Genomic DNA, 23240 nt, shown 5'->3' on the forward strand with positions numbered 1-23240 from the left:
TTTTTTATAAAGCTTAGAAAATCAATGGTATGATTGGTTGGTTGATACATCCTATAAACAAAACGAAAACTATAGGTGGTTTGAGTATTGTACATCGATCGATGCATGATGTAAGTTGACTATATAAAACTTGAGCATGATCATTTCAAACTAAAGTATAGGTAGGTTATATGCATTTGTTATATTGTAGTTAATATATTTTAAATATTACATAAGTCAAGTGATTCACGTTTTCGTAAAAATAAAATTCAAGTTCATTATTGGGTCATACTCGTCTGTAATAAGCTACGTTAAATATGATGTATTTTTAGGTTCATTTAATGACATTAAGTTTAAATTTCATTAAGAAAAACTCATTAATTTAACTGGAAAAGATAAGCATTAAAATAGGTAGGTTCATTTAATGATATTAAGTTTAAATTTGATTAAGAAAAACTCATTAATTTAACTGAAAAAACAAGCATTACAATAGGTAGTTTAAATTAATTCTCAGTGGCATGAAAATTAAAATAAGTTAAAAAACTTGGGGGTATTTTTTAATGGGTATTTCTCATTTGATAATATAGATAGAAGACTTCATTTTAAGAATGCTTCAACAGGCGCCAAAGTCATAAAAAGTAAGACAGAACTAAAACACAAAAGTCGTATTAAATAAAATTTAAATCAGCACGCGACTTGTATTAATATCAGGAAAAAAATTTGTTTTAGAGAAATATCTTGAGTTTTTGTCTTGTGAAGGATTGATTTTGTTGGGAAAGATAGTAGATAATATTTTCTTCGAGAGATTAAGATGAAATGTAGACGGTTTATGTTTGAGATAACCTTCGTATTTTAGGAAATGGATTTTTACTAAGGGTTTTATTTGGAGATTTCTTAAAGACTCTTTAAGAAATGTTTTCTCTCTATTCTTTTTCTTGATTCTTGGATGATACAAATGGTGCTAATCACTCCTATTTATACAAGTGAAGAAGCAAACTCTAACATGTTCTAAATTTCTCTAAATTATTATCTTATTTCAAAATATCTAACATTAATTATTTTACTCCATAACTTTCTCTCTTCTTTTCCATAATTCTAGATAATTCTTTCTCCTTGTGCTATTCTTTTGGGCTCTTAATATGGATCATGATTTTGGGTTTTGGGCTAATGGAGGAAAAAACCAAAAAATATCCCCCTTTCCGACTTAGCCCGAAACCGTTGTCATGCCGGTGCCTTTGCAGCAATCTTCAAACTTCTTGATCGGTAATACTTTGGTCATAAATTCTGACCAGTTTTCGTTGGTGTGTACCTTTGTGAGATGTATGAGCTTCTCTTCCAGAACTTCTTGGATCCAATGATGTCGAATATCAATGTGTTTTGAGCTAGAGTGAAACGTTGGATTCTTTGCCCTTCTCACTTGTTGGACTTTGCTTCGAACTTAGCTTGAAATGTCCACCTAGTGGAGTGTTGGCTTTGCCTTATTCATGTTGAATCTCTCCAACACCCTTTCAACATATCGTTCTTGGGATAACCACAAAAGCTTCTTTGGTCTATCCCGAGTGATTTTCATTCCAAGAATCTGTCTCGCTTGCCCCAAATCTTTCATTGCAAAGGACTCTCCTAGGTCATTCTTCAATGCGGCTATTTTGTTGCGATCTTGGCCCACAATCAACATATCGTCAACATAGAGTAATAATATGAGAAAGTCGCCGCTTTCGTACCTCTTTATGAAAACGCAATGATCATTCTTGGTTTTCTTAAAGCTATGACCCACCATGAACAATGAAGGAGTCAAACTTCTTATACCATTGTCTTGGGGCTTGCTTGAGACCGTAAAGACTCTTCTTTAATCGGCACACCAAGTCTTCTTTTCCTGGAACCTTGAATCCTTCAGGTTGCTCCATATAGATCTCCTCCTCGAGTTCACCATGTAGAAAGGCCGTCTTGACATCGAGTTGTTCAATCTCCAAGTCTAGAACTGCTGCTAGACCAAGAACCACTCGGATAGAGGACATCTTCACCACTGGAGAGAATATTTCTTCAAAATCTATGGCTTTCTTATGGTTGAATCCTTTCACAACCAATCGAGCTTTGTATCTTGGATTTGAGCTTCTATCCTCATACTTCAACCTGTACACCCACTTGTTCTTCAAGGCTCTCTTTCCTTTTGGTAGCTTCATCAGCTCATAAGTGTGATTATCATGCAAGGATTGCATTTCATCTTGCATAGCTTCAACCCACTCATCTCTATGAGTGTCTCCTATGGCCTCCTCATAGCTTTGAGGCTCCCCCTCATCTGTAAGATTAACGTACTCATTTCGATAATATCTTACAGATGGTCTTGTCTCTCTTCCAGACCTTCTTGGCTCATGTTCTTCCTTTGTCTCCACTTGAACTTCTTCTTCACATTCATCACCATTCGGGTCCATGATAGGATCCCCTTCGCCATCATCTCCAATCACTTGTTCATGATCTTGAGGCTTATGAGAATCTTCATTCCTTACAACCCTTAGCTTTGGTTTCTTTGATTTGTTGATGTCTTCGATTGTTTGATCTTCGAAGAAAACAACATCTCTGCTCCGGATAATTTTTTTGTTAACCGAATCCCAAAGCCGATAGCCAAAATCATCTCTTGGTGACCCAAGATAGATGCACTCTTTAGTCTTGGAGTCTAGCTTGGCTCGTTCATCCTTAGGGATATTGACGAACGCTCTGCACCCGAACACCTTCAAATGGTTGTAAGAAACCTTCTTACCCGACCAAAATTCCTCCGGGACATTGCCTTCCAGAGGAACTGATGGTGTAAGATTTATGACGTCCACTGCAGTCTTTATGGCTTCTCCCCAAAATGGCTTTGGTAGTTTAGCGTGAGAAAGCATGCACCGAACTCTTTTTGTGATCGTTTGATTCATTCTTTCAGCTAGCCCGTTCAGTTGTGGCGTATTTGGTGGTGTCTCCTCCATTCTGATTCCATGAGCTTTGGGAACTCTTTCTGTGATCGTTCGATTCATTCTTTCAGCTAGCCCGTTCAGTTGTGGCGTCTTTGGTGGTGTCTTCTCCATCCTGATTCCATGAGCTTTGCAAAACGCTTCAAAGGGACCTCGGTACTCTCCACCATTGTCAGATCGAACACACTTGAGTTTTTGACCCGTACTTCGCTCTGCTTGGGCTACAAACTCCTTGAAAGCATCAAGAACTTGATCTTTTGACTTCAAAAGGTATCCCCATACCTTCCTTGAATGGTCATCAATAAAGGTGACGAAATATGATGCCCCTCCATTGGATTTCTCGGACATGGAGCATACGTCAGTATGCACAAGATCAAGAATATGCTTTCTTCTCATAGGCGTAGATGATCTTCGGAAAGCGACCCTATGTTGTTTTCCGGCTAAGCAATCATGACATGGTGAGAGAGGAATATCTTTCATATCAGGAAGAAGTTTCTTGCTAGAAAGTATACTTAAACCTTTCTCACTCATATGCCCGAGTCTTCGGTGCCATATATCGATGTCATCACTTGCGACATTTACTTCTTCCTTGCAAAGCTTGGCTTGTGTTACATATAAATAGCCTTCTTTTCTTCCTAGAGCCATGATCAAAATCCCCTTGGTTAGCTTCCATTTGCCACTGCCAAAGTGGCTATCCAAACCGGCATCATCAAGCTTTCCGGTTGCTATGAGATTGAGTCGGATGTCGGGAACATGCCTCACATCTTTGAGACTATCTTACACCCTGTGTTTGATGTAAGAATAACATCCCCCTTTCCAACGATCTTGCTTCTTCCTTGATTTCCCATTTGAACATTACCAAAGTCACCACTTTGATAGGTTGTGAAGAAGCTTCCATGAGGGGTGACGTGAAAAGAAGCACCAGAATCAACGATCCATGAGCTATCATCACAGCTAAGATTACATTCTCCAACGAGATATAATTCTTCGCTATGGTCTTCCACAATGGTGGTCGTCTTGTCTTCATGCTTCTTTGTAGGATTGAACCGGTCTGGTTTGATATTACCGGCTTGTTTATATTTCTTGAGAAACCGACATTCTGACTTCATGTGACCCGACTTACCACAATAATAGCATGTAACTCTTGGACGTGACTTGGATCTTCCTCTGGATTGGTCTCGTCCTTTGCTTCTGTTGTGAGCACGAGTCTCTTCTCTACCCTGTCTATCAACAATGTTAGCTTCTGAATAAGAACTCGAACCTCGCTCCTTCCTGGAAACTTCTTCGTTTAGAAGGCTGTCAGTGACGGTGTCCATGGTAAGCTTTCCCTCCGGTGGAGAATTGCTTAGAGTGACAACTAGTGTGTCCCAACTCTCCGGTAGTGAACTAAGGAGTAAAAGGGCTTGCATTTCGTCTTCAACCTTCATATCAACTTTGTTCAGCTGATTTACAATCCCCTTGAAATTGTTCAAGTGCTCCATCATGCTCTGGCCATCCTTGTACTCCAACTTTACCAACCGTCGAACAAGAAGAGCTTTGTTTCGAGGTGTTTTCTTTTGAATCATGGATTCAAGTTTTGTCCATAATTCAAAAGCATTTGTGTAGGTAGAGACATGTTCAAAGAGAGATCGGTCGACATACTTGCGTATTACGGAAACCGCTTTTCTATTAAGAATCTCCCTTGCTTTATCACCCTTTCCTTTCAGCATATCATTCATGATGATAGGCTCATGCAAATCCTTGCTATAAAGGTGATCTTCCATCATCGGTTTTCAATAAGAGAAGTTATCCGTCGTGAGCTTGAACATGTCACCATCAAAGGTAACGGTGGCCTCCATCTTCACTTCTTCAAAGATAACGGTAACCTTGCTCTGATACAAGCTGTTGATATTTTCTTCGAGAGGTTAAGATGGAATGTAGACGGTTTATGTTTGAGATAACCTTCGTATTTTAGGAAAGAGATTTTTACTAAGGCTTGTGTTTAGAGATTTCTTAAAGACTCTTAGAACTCTTTATGAAATGTTTTCTCTCTATTATTTTTCTTGATTCTTGGATGATACAAATGGTGCTAAGCACCCCTATTTATACAAGTGAAGAAGCAAACTCTAACATGTTCTAGATTTCTCTAAATTATTATCTTATTTCAAAATATCTAACATTAATTATTTTTCTCCATAACTTTCTCTCTTCCTCTCCATAATTCTAGATAATTATTTCTCCTTGTGCTCTTCTTTTGGGCTCTTAATATGGATCATGATTTTGGGTTTTTGGCTAATGGAGGAAAAAACCAACAGATTTATCATGGAAGCAAGTGCAAACATAGAAGTAGAGACGAGAGGGAAGAGATCAATTGGATGGCAATGGCCTTTGGTAGCTTTGGTTGTCGTGTTCTTGGCAGTGGCTGCGAATTCCAAAATAGGCTTCATTCTTAGTGATCCCTATTCTTTAAGTTTCGACATCAGGTTATGACTACTTTCTTTTGGCTTCTAGTTCCCATAAGTTTTTCCATGATCCGTGTCATTGTTGTAGGGTTGACTTGTTCTCTCTTAGAGGCATTTTCTCAAAAGTTTCTCGAACATTTATTAGATTTTTATAATTGAATTTAACGATAACATTTGTTGAGTAATCGTGAAAATTTTATTTGTTAATTGTTAAAATAACATTTGACTGATGTAACAGAAAATAACATTTGATCATTCATGAAGAAAGTCTTGATTATTTGTTCGTGATGTTTTATGGATAGATACTTCATGGTGTGATAATTGCTGTATCTTTCAATAATCATTGTTATTTAACTGGGCTATGTTTCTTTTGTTACTAAAGGGGTCACATAAAAACGAGAAGCTCAAGGTACCACCAGAAGAGATTAGGAAATTACGAAACAGTCCTCCATCATCTTATAGCGTCAAGTTCGAGTCTTTCGCAACCATGATGGATCTAGTCAAGGATGGATACTACGAGTCCCGTCCTTACACCGTTGGTGAATTTAATTGGTAAGTTCACTCTTCATCAAGTTCAATTATTTTGGTAGCTTATATGTGTTTTTAATTATGACCTATTTGGCTTTAACAAATGTTAAAAGGACGTTCCTAATCTACCCAAGGGGTGGGGATAAAGACTACACATATACCTCATATGTTTCTCTTTATGCAAGAATCGATGACTCCAACATTATCGACTCACAAGTCTTGTATGCGGAGATAAATTTTTTCGTCTACAATTATATACACAAGGCGTATTATTACTACCAAGGTAGGTATGAAATCTTAGATGATCCATTATACATATAACTTAGTTATTTGTAGTGTCACTAGAGTTTAAAATTTTATGGTGAATGTTGTTGAAAAAACAAATAAAAATAGAAATCTACTAAAAACATTTGTATTTCTTTATAATACTTACTACTTCTCTAATGATGTGATATTTATTGAGAGACTATCAATATATAGAGATAGTCTTAGTCTAGTGTTATAGTTACTACCTTTGTGAAAAATGTAATGGTTTAGAGTAGAGAAGATACACATGAAACACAATTAACTTTGATTATTACGGAATTTACATAGCTCCCTAGAGAATAAATCTAAACATAGTGTTTGTCTTTTTGTAGACCTTGAACCGATCATGTTTCATTCGTTCGAGACAAAACGGGGAGTGAAACAGTTTCTACCGACAGCGTGGTTCACGGCACCATGGGCACCATATGGATACATTTCGGAGGGCGGTGAATGTGTGTTTGGAATAGACGTCTTCGTTGCTCCACCTTTTAACAAATGGGAAAACTTCTCCTATGATGAAAATATCAGCAATCCCATTTTTAATTGGAACATCACATATGTCTCTACCATTCATATCGACCCTTACACATCCGAACCGTTCTCTTCCGGAGGCAGAAACTGGTAACTCTCTCGCTCTCTCTTTCCACATGCACATATTACAAACACACACTTTGGTATATATTTAACAGTGTTAATATATATATATATGTGATTTTAATTAGGGTATTGAAGGTGTATCCAAATGGATATGGTATTGGAACGGGTAATTCTTTGTCACTCTACTTGTTGAGTGAGTCTAATGGAAATGATTATGTTCGAGCTAAGCTACGAGTTTTGAATCAGTATTCATCCAATCATGTGGAGAAACAAGGTCAGAGCATAGTTCTCTAAATATCATTTCGTTGTACTATATAATGTTATAAGAAGTATATGCATATACATATTACACAATGAAATATACTACTTGTTAACATGCTTTATTAATGAAAGCAATTATATTAATGGTACATCAATATCGAAAATATGTTATTTTTAATGTCTTTGCTAAAGATTATGTTTTAAGGTTATAATTATCTATTACTGATGTATAGTTGCATTTTGGATACAACAAAATCATATTCAAGTACTCTCAAATTTTAGAATAGCTAATCCGTGTTTGTTTTAATAATCCGTGTAATTAGTTTTTTTCTTTCTATTTGTACAAATTTAATTTGTTGCTTGTTTTTTATTATAGTTGAGGGATGGTCTAATGTAGCAGAAAATGGATGGGGTTTCGATAAGTTTATATCTCTTTCCGATCTTGAAGATAGAACCAAAATTTTCGTTGTGAATGATTTGCTCAAAGTTGAAGTCACGATCATGGCCTTCTCTAAAACAAACTCCATCTAATTTGGGTTATGATGAGACCACCCAAACAAGCTACATCAAATTTCACAATAATGTCACTGGTGAGAGAGATATAGTGACAAATTTGAGACATTTTATCAGTTGAGCAAAAGCCATGCGTGGCTACAACTTAATGTTTGTTTTGTAATTTATGTCTTAATAATAAATAGCTTCTTTATCCTTTCTAAGAGTATATATCATCCTTTTAATTAGGCTTGTCCATTTGTAAATGTTACCAAGATCTGTATCAAATCCGAACAAAAAAATGTAAACTCATATTCAATCCAACTTGTGAAATATCTGAATGGCATGTAGGGTGGTATTTCGGATTATGAGTATTATACCAATCCAACCCGTATTTGAACATGTATCCAAAACAGTCCAAAAACCTGGAAACACTGGAAAAACAAATTTGAATATCCAAATCAGTACCCGAAAAGTATTCAAAGCCAAAATATAATTGAAATACTTGATTTCATGTTTATTTTGATATAATATTTAAAAATACTTGTACCGAAGTATTATTAACAAAACATTAAATGAATTTGGACCAAAATAGATTTTAGATAGTTATAAAATCTATCAGAACCCAGAGTATAGCAACTGAATCCGATCCAAACCTATATACAACTTGAATGGGACGTAGGAAACTTAATCTGAAACCCCAAGACTAAAACAACAGATCCAAACATGTTTGTCTAGAGTTTGAAAATTAAAAGTTGATCGATTTTTTTGTGGATTATGCAAATACTTATACTTTAATTTGTAAACTTTTTATAGATTGATATAGATTTTTCATGGTTTTGCATTAGCTATTTTATGTCCTCTCTTTTGTAAAGCAAATATATGTTTTTTCAAAAAGTTTCCAGAAATGAAACTTTCCAATATAGCATGTTTATTTGTTTTGTCACAAATTTTATTTGTTTATAAAAAAAAAAATAAGGATACACATATAATTATTTTAATATGATAAAAGAAATATTATATTAATACTATTTTAACTATATTATGTCTGTCTAGAAAATTTTGTGTTATTTTAATTTTTATTTAGTCACGAAAACATCATTGATGAAAAATATAAGTATATACTAAAAAAAAAAATACATAACATATTTGGACATATAACTTGAAATGAAGTTGTATTATATATATATTAGAAATATTTATTTTGTTATTTTCATTTTTTATCATATGGATTTTGAAAATCTCATACATATACATGATATTTCGGAAGTTGTGTCTTATGAGTAAAAATGTTGAAATTTCATCTTCCTATAACACTATATTTAACTAGATTTAGAAAATTAACAAAAACTAAAAAAATTTCGAATAACAAGTGATTCAAATGGCTTTTATAATTTCAAGTCAATAACAACAGATTCTATTACCATCATTTTAAGAATCAATGAGCCAATTACTATGACATTTCCAAATTTTAAGAATCCATAAGAACTAATCTACCCATAAACTCTCACTTTTATATAATGATTAACTAGAAACATGTCCGTGCTGCAATGCAATATTATATTTGAATTTCCTGAAAATTTAGTTTCAACAAAAAAATGTTATAAAGATGATATATATAAATTTGTAAAATGATACTACTTCTAATTTTAACTTTTAACTCATAAAACTTATAAACATTTGATGCATATATATGTCTTTCTAGTTATAAACTTCACATAAACATTCAAATACAACCATATCAACCAAACTCTAGCATACTCAACATAGGAGAAATGAAGATCATGTTCAATAATGCATAGACCATCTTCAACCCACTTCTATAATAGTGATCTTTAGAATAGAAAATAGAGATGAATTTTTTGCTCCATTGTGTTCGTCTGTAATAGAGGAATCCATTGGAGCAAAAATTGAGAAGTTTCCTAAGATAGCATTTCTTAAGTTTTTGTCACAAAAATAGTCATTAATGAAGAAAATGACCAAAATAGCTCGTAATGAAGAAAATGTATTTTTACCCTAGGGTTAGCTAATATAGACTTAAGGTTTAGAGTTAAGGGGTGAGGTTTTGGGCATAGTGTTTCAAATTTAAAAATTAAAATTAAAATTAAAATTTTCAAAATAAAAAGGGGCTATTTTGGTTATTTTCTTTCTTGAGAACTATTTTTGTGACAAAAACTTAAAAATGACTATTTGAGAGAATTGCCAGCAAAAATTTCATCTCTAGTTTTTTCTATATCTTTAGATCTCTATTATAGAATTAGGTTAGAGATGCCCTTATCAACCATATCACGAAAACCACTCTGGTCAAACATTCTTGGTTGTAGTTTTCCCTATCCAATAACCAACGAAAACCACTATGGTCAAACATTCTTGGTTGTAGTTTTCCCTATCCAATAACCAACGAAAACCACTATGGTCAAACATTCTTGGTTGTAGTTTTCCCTATCCAATAACCAACAAAGCAACTACATCCCCCTTACAAGGCATCCTGTTGCATGCTAGTGAATGTTGATTATAGCTGGGCGTACATGTTTTTTGTGATTCATAGGCATAGTATATTGTGCAGTGATTACATTTGGTTCTTAACCTCCAAATCACCATCAACACCTTGATGATCATTGCGAAATTATCCCAAACTATTGATGTTATATTCCTTGTTCCTTGACTTGAATCATCCCGATCCGATGCCTCAGAGCAAGAGAGAGAGAGAGAGAGAGAGAGAGAGAGAGAGAGAGAGAGACTATTCCGCTTCATATGTAAAAGTTTTTTGTGTGATTTCTAGTGAAAAGTTTTTGGTTTTTAATGCTTTACTAGTCAGATTTTGCTGGCTATATTTTGATATGTACATGCTATATAAATACTCACATGTTGTGTATATATAGGTTAAGTCATGATTAGAGGCATGTACCTCATTACGAAACTTCTGCTTCATACATAAAAGGAAGGAGGAGCACAGTCATCACGGTCATTTCGCGTCGTTTGGAGTTGGGCCTCACGTTTGGACCTTTTTTCCATTCCCGCAAATTTATAATTATTTGTGTATTTTGTATGCAAATCGCTCAAAAAACAACACAAACATTATACATGCTACAACACAAAAAAAAACATGAAAAAGTTATAAAACAACGTAGGTTTGGTTTTACGCAGGTGTCTTGCTAACCCGCTTTGTCAAAAACCATCATTCTCATCTGCTCCACTATATCCAATATCCAATATCCAATATCCAATTCATTACTTCTGGTCTTGATAATGTTCAATTTTGGCGGCCCGCATCCGTCCCTTGGTGGACTTAATGGACCAGGCCCCACAGTTTTTTAATTCAAATTGTTAGTACTAATAAAATGATTGGAGCATGTGAAAGCACCCGTATCATGTATGAGGTTGGATTCCAAGAGATACAATTTCTAACAGATTTAGGATACAAAGCTTATTAGACGTTTTAGAGTATTTCAGCCAGAGTCAATCGTTGTGATCATGATGTGAAGAGAGTACAACATCGTAGAACCGTCTGTCAATTCGAGCATTAAGAGGAGAGGTGCATCGTGGAAGTGTTGTTCATCAATATCACATGTATTGCAAGTATTTGATAATATAAAATATTAGAAATTATATGATGATATATTTGAGATTTGATCACTGTTAAAAAAATGATTGGAACCAAGGGTATAAATAAAAATATAATTTTTGAGAAAGAAAATACTCCTTCTGTTTCATAATGTAAGTAGTTTAGACTAAAAGCACTATTATTAAGAATGGTACTTTAAAAAAAATAATATTCAATTAATTAGTTCAACCAATTATAACAAAATAATATTTAATTAATTAGTTCAACAAATTATAACAAAATTGATATTATTTTATTGGTTACACTATATCCCATAAATATAAAAATTATTTAAATATTTGGAAACTACTTACGTTTACCTTTTGAAACAAAATAATTTTCTTAGTGGGAAAATGATTAAGCTTGGGCCCATTTCTAAAACCTTTTGGTCCATAATGATCCATAGGGCCTCACATGTAAATCTCTCTCGACCCACTGTAATTGGTTCCGGAATCTGTCGACGTCCAAGGTGCACTTTCTAGCATAGCTTTGTACATGGTTCGCAGGAGTTTCTTCCATGGCGAAAATAGCAGAAGGGTCAAGATACCAGCTTCTCCTCTCATGTCCTTATGGCCTCTCTCTATCTCAGGTTAATCGAATACTCTCTTAAAGTGTTATTTTTTTAATAGTTTTCATTATCAAACTGTCTTGGTTGTTTAAATGCTAAAGGTGTCGGTGGATTTCTCGAAATCTCATGATCGGATTCAACATCCAGATCACGATCTTGAAGATTCTATTGCACAGGTGCGAACCAGAAACTCTGATCGGATCTCATTTTGTAATTGGCAAAGATTACATTTCTTGTTTAGTTATGTGAAACCATAAACTCTGGTCGGATCTCATGTCCATGGGTGTGTTTGATGTGATGAGTTGGTGCGTGTCCTTTGCAATTTTAGGCTTGGGAGCAGAGAACACAGGGCAATTCGTCATTGTTCAATGGACAAAAATTCAGAGTAAGCATATGATGAGAATGATCAAGATTCATCGTTGTCTATTTGGACTTTCACATAGATTTTTAATTTGTTCAGTAAGTTTACTTACTCCTAGATAAAATTTTCAGTTTGGATCATTTTGTTTAGATGGTGATGCTGGTACCAGCGAACTCCCACACGTCTGCCTTCGCCTTGGCCTGACTGATTACAGGTTTCTCATTTATCTCTTTTTTTCTTTCTTATTGTTTGCCTCTGACCAGACCTCTAATTTGATCGATTTCTTGGTTTCTTGGACATGGTTTTCAAGGACTTTTGTAGGAACGAATTTGAGCTCTCAGTGGGAGCAGTTCCTTGTTACATCACAAGGTACACACAGATACCTCTAATCTCCGAGGTAGTTTTGTTCTAGTTTAACACAATAGATAGTTTTGTTCTCTCTCTCTTACAGATGACTGTGTAAGATGTCGACATACATCAAGTCCATTGGGTAATGCTGCGGTTATCGAGACTTCTGACCAGAAGATTATTGTGCTACGCCGGAGTGATAATGTCGGGGAATTTCCAGGTCACTACGTGTTTCCTGGTGGCCATCCAGAGGTATATGCAACTACATAAGCCATCATATTGTCTCAGTCTTTAACTCGTTATGACTTCTAAACTTTGCAGCCGATGTCAGTAGGAATTGATTCTCATCAGCTTGAAAAAGATGGAGATGCTTTAAACAAGAAGGTGACTCAAGAAATGTTTGACAGCATTACTCGTGAAGTTGTGGAAGAAACTGGAATACCAGCATCATCTCTTGTAAGCTACAAGGATAGTTTTTGTGTGGTCTCCCTAAAGGAATATTTGGTTGGAATGCTATCTGATCCATCTTTTATACAATTTGCAGAGCACTCCTCTCTTTATTGGAATATCTCGGAGGGAGTTGAATGTGAGGCCAGCTATGTTTTTCTTCATCAAGTGTAGTCACCATTCAGATGACATTCCGAGACTATATTCTAGTGCTGAAGATGCGTTTGAGTCAACACAGCTCCACACTGTCTCTTTGGTTAGTTGAACTTCTTTAATCCATTAAACATACATTCTAGAAAGAAAGAAAACAATCGTTTTTACTTTCTAGAAGTGCTTTGATCCGATCAGCAATGACTGTAATTTCTCTTTGTACTGATCAATCAGGAGGAGCTGAAGACAATGACATCAAGAATGCCAGGTTGCCACCATGGTGGCTTTGCGCTCTACGAACTGTTGCTTCAACGTCTCAAGAGCACTAATGAAACGCCTTTAACATCGACCTAAGAGGAACGAACTCGACAATGTATGTTGGATAAGTGAACTCAGTTGCTCATTAGCAATTTGACAATGTACTAATGGTATTAAGCGCCGGGATGTTATGTTATTACTTATAGCAAATTTGCACTCTTTGTTTACATGATGATTCGTAAGCTTATTATATATCTGAGCACGGATACCATTTGTATTGAAGGTAAGAGGGTCCTCTGTTCATATAACTAACCAAACGAGATTCTTTCAATTCATTTTAATTAGACACATTGACGATAAGGGTTCCATAAAAGCTACAACAAGGATAACAAAATCGTTCAAAATCTCACACAAAACCACATGGATCCATGCTTCTAAGTTCTAACCAGCTTTGGAAGAAGCTCCTTGGCTTTGTTGGAAGTTCTTCCTAAAAAATGCAGACAAACTAGCCGTAGCAGCACGACCGTTCTCTACACACAGGAAGTAGTCGTCCACTGAAACAAAACAAAAACAGAAGCGAGATGTTATTAGATTATGCAGTGGTTGAGAAACAAACTCCTTAAAACAGCACATCAAACAAATGAAATGTATGATAGACCAAATAGAACGTGGCATAGTGAAGTCTATTCATGAGAAGTTATAGCATGTACCTGACATTACTCCATGCGTAACTGATGTAATAATACCATGCTCTACTGGCTCGCCTTCCACTTCCGGAAGAACAGAGAGAGTTGTATTTGGAAAGACTAAATAAGCAAAAGCCGTCATTTTCTGTGCATTGTAGTTCAAGTAAAAGTTTAGCCAATACACATATAAGTAATGGGAAAACAAGATTTGTGTAATTAAACCTTTTCTTCAAGCTTGTTTGGGTCGAGTACGACATATCCACTATCAGCCAGGCAACAACATATAGCAACTGAAAAATAAAAATAAAAAAGTTGATGAAGCAATTCGAAGAAGAAGCACACACAAAGTGAATTAGGGAAGAGCATAAAGTGTCAAAAGATGTACCAGCGAGATGCTTCATTGGTATTCCAGCATCTACAAGAGCTGCACATGCTGCGTTTATGGCACACGGTAGAAGCTAAAACAAAACTGGATTAAGGAAACCAAAGCTGTCTTTTAAATCAATGCAACAAATATTTAACTAACATATATATACACCATCCCTCAAATCAGATGAAATTCTTATAGCAAGTGGATGACAAGACATAGTGACATGGTTGTCGAGCATTATAAAAAAGGATACAGAACCATCATCATGTACAACCTGCACAAGAAAGCAAATAACTGAAAATATCAGAGACAAACTCAAACTGATATTCTTAGAAGACAGGACAGTTATTACAAGGGCAAGAGGCACTGAAATATGTTACTAACCTGAATGATGACGGAGGTGGTGGTATTTGGATTCACGGTCAGGACACAAATACTCTGTATCGTCTTTTTCAGTATCATCTCAAACTCCTTTTCGGCTTTTCCTACAATCACACAGAGTAAATAATCAGTCAGAAACATACCAAAGTGAAAGCAAGAGGGATACTTTACTATACCAATCTGCCCGGATTTAGGCTTCCAAATGACTTCAAAGCAAGCCTTCTCAGGGTTCTCGTTCTTCCTCGTTCCAGGTTTAGGTCCATAAACTGCAGCTAGAACTTTTGTATCCCCTAATATAAAGACAAACGAGAAGCATACTCATTAGAAAGTTCCATTAATTAATCCCATTCTGAAAGGAGTATAAAATTTTGAAGAAAGCTAGAGACAAAAATAAAAAAAGAGTTACCTTGGGACCAGCTAGCAGAGCCATGAGGACGATGAAGGATGTTACGGGAACAAGCAAGGGGTCTCAGCTGATTCGGCGTTCTCCCATCTTCTCTGTCAATCTCCATTGCTTCAATTGTTAACTAAAAAATCATGTTTTGTGCATCGCTCTTAGCAACATTCGAAGTAGGCTTCTTGTTTACAGAAACAAAAAAAAAAAAACTCCTTCTTTCAACTAGGCAGTGCACGCTATGTCGCAGACAGAAAATATTGAAACAAAAACTATGTGTCTCTCAAAGTTCGCAGCATTAAGAGAAAAGAAACATAGATAGAAGACGGAGCCTAGAAGAAGAGATTCTATGAGAATTGCTACCTCAACTTAGACCGGAGTTGGAAGCTGGGAGAAGAAGCTAAAGACAGAAACCAGAGGAGAGAAAGCAGAAGAAGAACGTTCCTGCAGAAATATTAGGGCTTCTTCTTTGGTTCGGTTCACTTTCAATCAATTTAAAATGTTACAGCGTGTACCGTTAACTGACCGGTCCGGTTATTAATAATACCGGTTTAATCAGTAAACACGCAGAGCATAAATACTTGATCCGGTGTTTGTGAACAGAATCAATTTTTTCCCGACAAAAATCATCGGACGGAAAAATCCTACGAGATTCCTCCTTCATTTTGATCTGAGGAGGAAGATGGATGAAGAGTTGTTGGAATTGCAGCGACAGTTCGAGTTCGCTCAGCAGGTGAAGTCAAGCGTCAGATTATCCGATCGAAACGTCGTCGAATTGGTTCAGAAGCTTCAGGAGCTTCGCGTCATCGACTTCGATCTCCTCCACACCGTCACCGGAAAAGAATACATCACTCAGGTACACTTTTATGAAATCCGCTTGTTGCATGATGAAGTTAATCGGGAAAAAAATGAAGTCAGATTGTTTGATCGAGCACGTTCTATTGATTCCTCGCAGGAGCAATTGAAGAATGAAATCGCCACCGAGATCTGTAAACTGGGCCGTGTCTCCGTCATCGATCTGGCGGATACGATCGGGGTTGATTTGTATCATGTGGAGAAGCAAGCACAGGATGTAGTCTTGAATGATCCAGGGCTAATGCTTGTCCAGGGAGAGATCATATCACAAAGCTATTGGGACTCAATTGCAGAAGAGATCAACGAGAGGCTCCAGGAATGCAGCCAAATCTCTGTGGCTGAACTTGCTGGTCAGTTACAGGTTGGCTCTGAGTTGGTGCAATCCGTTTTAGAGCCTCGCCTTGGAACTTTGGTAATGCCAAATCTTTTCCTCTCTCAGCTCTCTTCCAGATTGTGTTTTTGTGAATGAAAGTTTTTTTTTTTTTACATTTTTCCAATCCGTTTTAGGTGAAAGCAAGGCTAGAAGGTGGACAGTTATATACGCCTGCTTATGTAGCACGTGTTACCGCTATGGTTCGAGGTGCTTCCAGGGGTATCTTTGTTCCTTCCAATTTGTCTGCTTTGTGGGCGCCGTTACAACAGTTGGTGCAAGAAATGAATGGATCTAGTGGAGTCGCTGTTGAGAATGCGTTTTTTCAGTCTATATTTAACCGTCTGCTGAAGGAAGAAGAGATGCTTGGTTCACTACGTGCTGGCACCCATTGGACTCCTTCTGTATGTGCTAATGTTCTAATCTTTCTTGGTCTCTGGCATCTTATGTATTACTAATTGCGACAATATTCAAGATTTCATGAGAGGACTCTTCTTGTTCATCCTTTGCTGTTTCCCACATTCAACTACTATTCATTAGATTATTAACTTTGCAGTTTAATTTTTGGGACAGGTTTTTGCAGTTGCTCAAAAGGAATGCGTAGACTCTTTCTTCTCACAGGTTTTTTTTTTTTGGTCATTCTCTCTGAAATGGCCTCATGTATCGTTTATTAAGTAGTTGGGTGTAGAAAAAGTTTAAACTTGAACTTCACCAGACTACAGTTTTAGCATGTTCTGTTAATTATTATTCCTTATAGAAAAGTGAAGCAACGCTTTGGTGGTTTATTTTCTTCCGTTTTGCTGCAGAATTCTTATATTCCCTATGAGACCATGCAGAAGCTTGGGATTTCTCAAGCCGTGCAGTTCTTACAGGTATTAGATCATGTTAGTTTAACATAAATTTTCTCTGGTTTGGGAGTATCATGTTGCCTCTTTAATTTTCATCTCATTATAATTTTTTGTTGTGTGACATGTATAGTCTAGATATCCAGATGGTAAACCTTTATCTGCAGTATTTATTCATTCTTCGATGATTGAGATGCTGGACTCTACAACCGAGGATGCTATTGAACAAAACAGCTGGTGAGGCTTATTGTCCGTACTCTTTTCCCCTGTCTACGGTGTTTGTGTGCTTTTATGTGTTATACTGTCTCTATCACGTTGTTACTGAAACCTTGTTACTCGATTCAGGATCGATTCCCTCTCTGTATTGCCTGCGTCATTCACATCACAGGATGCAAACAAGATTCTGCTTCTTTGTCCCTCCGTCCAATCAGCTCTCAAGGTGGTATTTTGATCAAATTTGATAACTAGTCAGTGCTCTTTTGCGACTGATTGTTGATTTATTTTTCTATTCAGGCTGAGAAAGCACTTATCCTGGCTGAATCCTATGTCATAAGCAGTGGGTTCATAAAGGTAATCATATGAAATGAAGGGTATTATTAGTAGTTTCCTTTGTGTTTTCCAATTGGCTTTCTCTATCTGAACTACGACTTAGCGTGACCTACTAATATTCAGGGCGTATATGATCAAATTGAGAAAGAGGCAGAAGCTTTTAGCATCCAAGCTTCTACTGCTAGTCTGATAGATCATCCAAGCAAATCTTCGGAGTCGCAAGAAAGCATACCTGCTAATACAGATAAAGGATCAAAGAAGAAGAAAGGCAAGTCTGCCAGCATGAAGACAGCAACCGTAGAAACTGTTCCAGATGATGAAGAGGAAGCCCGTCCTAAATCTAAGAGAAACCAGAAGAAAGGCAGGGATTCATCCTCGTCACAGAAGTTGGATGCGAAAGCAGGAGGCAAGAAAGAGTCCGTTAAGGCGCAAGAAGGTAATAACTTTATCCCCCCAGACGGATGGGTGATGAAAAAGATCGTCGACTCTATGCCTGAGTTTGAAGATGAAGGTACATCTGAGAAAGTCATTCTTTTGCATTCATACAAAATTACGTAGCGATTGTCCGTGTGACAGTAGCTATGTTGTGTACTGCAGGTATGGAGAACCCAGATTCAATTCTCAAGCATTTAGCTGATCTTATGAGACCGATGCTCATTAACTCATTAAAGGAGAGAAGAAAGAAAATCTTCACAGAAAATGCAGATAGAATGAAACGCTTGATGGATGATCTTCAGAAAAAGCTTGATGAGGTTGGACCCAAGTGCTTCAACTATAGTTTTATATTTTTGGACAATCAATGTATATCCTGTGTTACTCGCTTTAATGGCTTTCCTTTTGGCAGTCGTTTCTAAATATGCAGCTGTACGAAAAAGCGCTAGAGCTATTTGAAGATGACCAATCGACTTCAGTAAGTACTTTCAGTCCATTTTGAAAGGCCGCACTTGCTAACTAAAGAATATAATGTGTCAATTTCTTTTCTTCTGGTCCTAGGCTGTTTTACATAGGCATCTGCTGAGAACAACAGCAGCTACAATTGCTGATACACTACTTCATGACTTGGTAAGTCAAAAATAAAGTGAGCTTCGTAGGCCATTTTCTTAAAGATTTAGCTAGTTAAGATGTGATTATCAAAACAGGACATCCACAACAAGTTGAAGAATGGTATTGAGGTTGGAGATTCCAAAGCTCAAGATCCAGTTTTGCTGGAGTCTTCCGAAAGAATGGCCCTTGTATGTGCACTTGATCAATAATTTATCTTAATACTTTGTTTTTGCACTTTATATTCTAAAGTAATGCTAGCTGATTCTTTTCCTTTGTGACAGGCTAAAAATCTCAACGGTTCACTCTCGAGAAAGGCCCTTGCATTAGTTGAGGCCTTGGAAGGGAAGGTTGGATCTTTTATAATGCAATTGCGAAAATAACTGCCCTTTATTTTAAAAAGTAGGAGACTGTTCTCTTTTTCTCTACTCCTGTCCTGTGGTTGACAAACTTGATACAGAGTTATTCTGTTGGCATTCTGATGGGAGTCAGTAAGTGAGACAAAGGATATGGATGTGAAAATATAGCTACTAGTTCATATGGAATCTTTAATTCTATTGTTTAGGCTCGACTAGTTCTATAAATTCCTATTTCAGCTGTTTTCCTCTACATATATAGTCACTCTGCTTAAGGCATTATTTTCGCACCTTTGGTTTCATTTTGATTTTCCTCGTGAATACAAACTAAGCTCCATTGATTTTGGATTCTTTGTCTCAGCGTGTAGACGCATTCATGACCACCTTCAGAGACCTGGCAGAGGAAAGGTATATTGAATCTTGTTTATCAAGATATCTCTGATGCAAATCCGTTTAGATTCCATTGGACTTCGATTGAATGTTAACTTCATTTGTGCAGTGGATTGGTCTTGAAAAAGCTTGACAAGAAACTGGAAAGAACTCTCCTACATGCATATCGCAAGGTGTGTACGACACCCTATCGTTGTTTCAGTCTACATATTAATATGATCTAGTCACTTGTTTTCTTCTCTTGGCCATGTTTTTTGTACTTGCAGGATTTGATATCTCAAGTTTCTACCGAATCAGACCCTGTTGCACTTCTCGCCAAAGTTGTCTCTCTCCTCTATATTAAGGTATAATAAATCCATGTTCTGTGTAACTACTCTACTTAGAACTCAATGGTTGGAAATTTGTTTTACAGGCGCACAATAAAGCTTTACAAGCCCCAGGTAGAGCTATTGCTGCAGCTATTTCACACTTGAAGGTAGACATTCATAAGTTGACAATCTAATATAACTTCACTCTCCCCGGAACATCTATTGTTTGAGTGCAAGCAGTTACAATACGCTGACCTTACGTCTATATCAACCTTGTAGGATAAACTTGATGAATCTGCGTACAAAACTTTGACCGATTACCAAACAGCAACTGTAACTCTTCTTGCTCTGATGTCGGCTTCAACCGGAGAGGTTTACATCTTTCTCCTTGTGGACAACATACATATATTCATTCAAGTGAATGATCTCTTAAAGCTGTTCCATTCACATGTACAGGAACATGATTGCTCAGCGGACAGAATCCTCAGCAAAAGGGAGCTCCTCGAGAGTCAAATGCCTGTCCTTAGATCCCTTGTCCTGGGAGACTCACAACCACAACAATCTTAGTCTCAACGAAGTTAGATCTCACAGGTTCCTCGTATGTTCTGCTGATATACTATACCAAAACGTAGACAGTATGAGTGACCGTCACAAGTCTTGTTTAATCAAGTTATGACCTGTGTTAAAAGATTTTCGTTGTTACCGGTTGGGAGATTTTATATTTCAAGACACTTTTTTATTAAGATTTACAGATATTATACATCCAGATCCATATTATAAGGAAAGAGAAGAACAGGAAAAAAGCAAGAAAATAACACACTCCACACCCATTATTTCACATCATCATACTTATTTATCTTGTTTTATCTCTGATTTTCCATCTTATTTAGCCGGAGATGTCAATAGACTTGACCTCAGGCTTCCTCTCAGGCATCTTAGGCACCGTGACCGACAACACACCGTTCTCCATACTAGCTTTTACTTCATCTACCTTCGCGTTCTCCGGCAATTTAAACCTCCTCATGAACTTCCCACTTGACCTCTCCACACGGTGCCACTTGTCACTCTTCTCTTCATTCTCGCTGCTTCTCTCTCCACTTATCTTAAGTATGTTGCCATCTTCAACCTCCACCTTCACTTCTTCCTTCTTCAGCCCCGGCAAGTCCGCCTTGAACACGTGCGCCTCTGCTGTCTCCCTCCAGTCCACTTTCGCGTTTGTGAACGCTGCCACGTCCTTGGAGGTTGTGTTTGTCATCCCTGAAGGCGTTAAGAATCCTTCGAACGGGTCATACAGGTCTAGCGAGAATGGGTCGAACACGTTTGTTCTTCGGCCACCGAAAAAGCTTGGGATTAGAGACATCGTTTCACTGCCCAGAAAACTAAGATGCTCTTTCACAAGTTTGTTCTCTTCTACAATTTTGCTTTGCTTCTCTTTTGTTACTTTGATGGTTCTGAAGCTGCGTGCCTTTGCGTATATATAGGGAGAGAGAGAGAGCTAAGACATAAGAGAGAGAGAGCGTTCTGCAGGTTTCTTTAAAAATCACGATTCTTCTTCTCTTTATCAGTGTCGGTTTTCAGCGTCGTTATCTGATTTCTCATGCGAGTTCAAGAAGTTTCAGTGCACTGCCTGCAATTTCATTTTTGAACTAGTCCACACTATACCGTTTTAAGCTCTAAACCTCTCCCTCATGGGCCCCATTATAGGGCCTTAAAAGTGTAAACTGTATTATCCAATTGGTATAACTTATAAGTTCAGAGTTTTTCAAACAAAAACTAGGAGATTAACTCCATGTACCCCGTACCCCCTAAATGAATTCTCACTGTCATCTCTCTATTTTCTCTATTCTTTTATCTTTGCACTCTCCAAACTAATTTTTTATTTATTTTTCCAATTAAATAAATCAACCATAATTTAACCACCTATATAGTCCACAAAACAACTTTAACCAATCAGATTTTTTTGACTAGCATGTCTCTTTCTTCATCGTACAACTCCTCTTCCTTTTATTTTCCATAAGCGATTTTTGAAGCTCAAAATATAGGTAATTCAGGTTCGTTTTCGATGATTTCATTTTTAGACAAGTCCAAACCATGTCGTTTTAGACTATAAACCTCTCCTCATGGGCCCATTATAGGGCCTTAAGACTGTAACTTGTATTACCAATTGGTACAAGTTCAGAGCTTTCAAACAAAAACTAAAACTAGAATTCTGGAAAAATTACACTTTTTGTCAATGTTTTGAAAATCAGATCGGACATTGACTCGGCTTGTAGCTGGATCCGTGGTTAGACAGGTCCAACTAATTTAACCGGGTTTTAAATTTAAATTTAATTTTAGATTAACTAATTATATATATATAACTATAAAATTATTTTTATAAAATTTTATATCATTGATAGAATCTAAAAATGATACGATAAAATAAAAAAAAATTAAAAATAATACAAAATATAATGAAAAATAATGTATTTAGATAGATATTTAAAACATAATGTGAATTTTTTATGAAATATTTTTTAAATTTGCAATTTTTTAATATTTTTTATTGAATTTGAAAAAATCGGGTTTTAATATCGAACCGGGTCACCGGTTTTAGCGAATTCCACCGGTTTTCGACCGGATTTGCCGGTTTAACTCAAATCTGATTTTTAGTACAACTCGGAACCGGTTAGAAAACCGAGTCACGGTCTAACTGTCCGATCCAGTCTGGTCCTGTCTGGTTTTCAAAAACTGTTTTTTGGTAATGAGTGGATATTATTTTTTTGGAGAACTGCACGCAGATGCTCCATGATTTTTTTTTTCTTGTCTAAGATCATCATTTGAGCTAATACATCTTAAATGATGTAACTAGATTTTGATCCGCGCTTTGAAAAAGCATATTTTTTCTTTTCAAATTTCATATGAATGTCTATAATATTTGTCATTTCGTGTTTACATATATTTGTCATCTTTCATTACAGTTCTGGAGAGCATTTGGAATTCCATTTTTGATTTTTGCTTTCCATGTATTTAAATTCTAATATTGAAGTTTTATACAATTTATTGATTTTCTGAAGCCAGATTTATATATTCAAATAAAAAAATCAAGTTATAAAATGTGAGTAGAATCTATAATATTATTGTATTTATAAACAAAATATATTACAATTTTTTTTAGGAATCTTTAATACTTCCTATGGATACAAATATATGATATTTAAGGTTGTTCACACATATTAAGAGAAATTAAATATTTACTTTTGTCTATTATTTTTTAGTTTTACCTTTAGCTAGTTTAAAGTTTTATTTGATTCCCAATAAAATTCAACCACTTATATTTTTACATTTTGATTTATATTTTACTTTTAAAACAAATTGCATTAATTAAAAGTAGAACATTGTACATTTGTATAAAAGGAAAAATACTA

The 23240-nt window shown here is 36.2% G+C and overlaps 5 protein-coding genes across 6 annotated transcripts; 3 read left to right on the forward strand and 2 right to left on the reverse strand.

The window, feature by feature from the left end:
• The first annotated feature begins 4540 nt into the window (after positions 1-4540).
• On the forward strand, positions 4541-7591 carry LOC106330781. The gene is made up of 8 exons (XM_013769197.1): positions 4541-4830; positions 5222-5389; positions 5671-5680; positions 5751-5920; positions 6010-6179; positions 6535-6823; positions 6925-7073; positions 7437-7591. The coding sequence occupies exons 1-8, from the start codon at positions 4541-4543 to the stop codon at positions 7589-7591; spliced, it is 1401 nt and encodes a 466-aa protein (XP_013624651.1).
• A 3987-nt stretch (positions 7592-11578) lies between these two features.
• LOC106328400 (nudix hydrolase 9) lies at positions 11579-13487 on the forward strand. Its single transcript, XM_013766836.1, has 9 exons — positions 11579-11745; positions 11826-11900; positions 12053-12109; positions 12217-12299; positions 12396-12454; positions 12537-12685; positions 12755-12889; positions 12978-13136; positions 13265-13487. Exons 1-9 carry the CDS (start codon positions 11674-11676, stop codon positions 13382-13384), a joined length of 909 nt encoding a protein of 302 aa, XP_013622290.1. The 5' UTR covers positions 11579-11673; the 3' UTR covers positions 13385-13487.
• Positions 13488-13587: 100 nt separating this feature from the next.
• LOC106328401 (exosome complex exonuclease RRP46 homolog) lies at positions 13588-15570 on the reverse strand. 2 transcript variants are annotated; one of them, XM_013766838.1, is made up of 9 exons: positions 15483-15570; positions 15132-15239; positions 14902-15015; positions 14729-14829; positions 14598-14618; positions 14360-14432; positions 14197-14264; positions 13999-14119; positions 13588-13842 (listed from the first exon to the last, which is right to left on the reverse strand). In XM_013766838.1, the coding sequence occupies exons 2-9, from the start codon at positions 15235-15237 to the stop codon at positions 13730-13732; spliced, it is 717 nt and encodes a 238-aa protein (XP_013622292.1). In that variant the 5' UTR covers positions 15238-15239; positions 15483-15570; the 3' UTR covers positions 13588-13729. The 2 variants fall into 2 exon arrangements, with proteins under 2 accessions (XP_013622292.1, XP_013622291.1); XM_013766837.1 differs by having other exon boundaries at positions 15132-15252.
• Positions 15571-15722: 152 nt separating this feature from the next.
• Positions 15723-20599, forward strand: LOC106335579 (E3 UFM1-protein ligase 1 homolog). Its single transcript, XM_013774134.1, has 21 exons — positions 15723-15767; positions 15801-15975; positions 16075-16386; positions 16482-16748; positions 16918-16965; positions 17151-17216; positions 17323-17426; positions 17535-17628; positions 17703-17759; positions 17862-18249; positions 18336-18490; positions 18583-18648; positions 18732-18800; positions 18878-18970; positions 19064-19129; positions 19497-19543; positions 19635-19698; positions 19792-19869; positions 19938-20000; positions 20113-20205; positions 20290-20599. The coding sequence occupies exons 2-21, from the start codon at positions 15802-15804 to the stop codon at positions 20398-20400; spliced, it is 2415 nt and encodes an 804-aa protein (XP_013629588.1). The 5' UTR covers positions 15723-15767; position 15801; the 3' UTR covers positions 20401-20599.
• LOC106335580 (17.6 kDa class I heat shock protein 3) lies at positions 20561-21332 on the reverse strand. The gene has a single exon (XM_013774135.1). It carries the CDS (start codon positions 21191-21193, stop codon positions 20720-20722), a length of 474 nt encoding a protein of 157 aa, XP_013629589.1. The 5' UTR covers positions 21194-21332; the 3' UTR covers positions 20561-20719.
• Between the last annotated feature and the right edge of the window lie 1908 nt (positions 21333-23240).

Source organism: Brassica oleracea, chromosome C3 (genome assembly GCF_000695525.1).
Source record: "Brassica oleracea var. oleracea cultivar TO1000 chromosome C3, BOL, whole genome shotgun sequence".
NCBI classification, from domain to species: Eukaryota; Viridiplantae; Streptophyta; class Magnoliopsida; order Brassicales; family Brassicaceae; genus Brassica; species Brassica oleracea.